The following is a 1,278-nucleotide window of genomic DNA, read 5'->3' as shown; positions in this document are numbered from 1 at the left end:
CACATCGACTGCTATCATGAACGTCGCCAGGAACATCGCTGAGAGGAGGGAATGTCACGGAATCTTCAAGATGAAGGCTGAAATCGATGCTGGAACTGCTTCTTCAAGTACAAGCGCGTAAATAACGCCTTGAACATGGCATCTGTGATTTGCTGATGGCTGTGCAGTTTGAATGCGTGTTCAAGTTGAAGACTACGTTCAAGTTGCACATTCAGCATTACATGTTTGAATAAGAAACACAAGAGCAACTGAGCGAATAGCTCTAACTAGCTTTAGCGCAGATTAGTTAGTGAAGCGTCTAAATTCAATCAGATCTCATTTTACCTGCTAACTAGCAAACCAACTGACAGAGTACTGCGAAGGCATCTTTCCTGAGTCCGTCACTAACCCGACCTCTGCTAAGTGCTACCATATCATAGCGTGACGACGCTATTGTGACAATAACGGAGGTGGATCCACCGTCATGGAAGTCAACATCTATCGTGCTCCTTACACGAAAACACAAAGTCCAGAAGAAATTCGTTATTGCCTTCCCAAAGCACTATGTTACGAGTGCATCGCAGGGATTAAACTTTACAGACAATCGTTCGCGGGCGATCGCAAATCGGGCAGAATTGGAATGTGTATCAAGAAGATGGGAGCATTTGCAGAGAAAGACTTGATGGCAATGCGAGACTGGCATGACGAATTCCCTAAGTCGTCTGCATTAAAGGATCTGGCAGAGTGGATAAGAGTGTCTAGATTCGTAAGAATATCTTTGCCTAGTCCACTTAGCTACTGCGCAACGGTGAACATGGAAGCCTCCGCAAAAAAAGGAGACGGTAGACATTGAAAGGACTATTGATACAAAGTTCGGAGCAGTGGGAGTGCCCGACCTAGCCTATTTCAGAAGATCCGAGTGGCTTCATGATTCATATTTGAAGTTGGTGTTAAGTCACCTCATGGATCAAGATCGCGATGACCAAGGGCAAAGTCGTATCGAAGGCGTCAATCCATTGTGCGCCACATTGCACGACGAAGCCATGAAGCTACAGACGATCGAAACCTCCCCGTTTGATTCGAGCAACCGTCTCGTCTTAATTCCTGTATTTCTAGACGGACATTGGGCTGGAGCTGTTTTGGATTACTAGAATGGAAAGTAGGTGATTTTTGATCCAATGCAGACCGCATACTACTACAAAATTGTTTGCATCGTATTGGACAAGTATTTTGGAAAGTTTGCAGCCGACCTCAAGCCGATTCGACAGCGGGCACCCCGTCAAGAAGATACGAATAGCT

General features: G+C 45.5%; 1 protein-coding gene across 1 annotated transcript; it reads left to right on the top strand.

Moving 5' to 3' along the window:
• Window positions 1-463: 463 nt before the first annotated feature.
• Window positions 464-832, top strand: PPTG_24964 (hypothetical protein; the record flags this gene model as incomplete). The annotated part of the gene is made up of 1 exon (XM_008919042.1): window positions 464-832. The coding sequence occupies one exon, from the start codon at window positions 464-466 to the stop codon at window positions 830-832; it is 369 nt and encodes a 122-aa protein (XP_008917290.1).
• Window positions 833-1,278: the final 446 nt, after the last annotated feature.

This window comes from Phytophthora parasitica (genome assembly GCF_000247585.1).
Source record: "Phytophthora parasitica INRA-310 unplaced genomic scaffold supercont2.453, whole genome shotgun sequence".
In the NCBI taxonomy this organism is placed as follows: Eukaryota; Oomycota; class Peronosporomycetes; order Peronosporales; family Peronosporaceae; genus Phytophthora; species Phytophthora nicotianae.
This window is presented reverse-complemented; position numbering and strand designations above follow the sequence as displayed.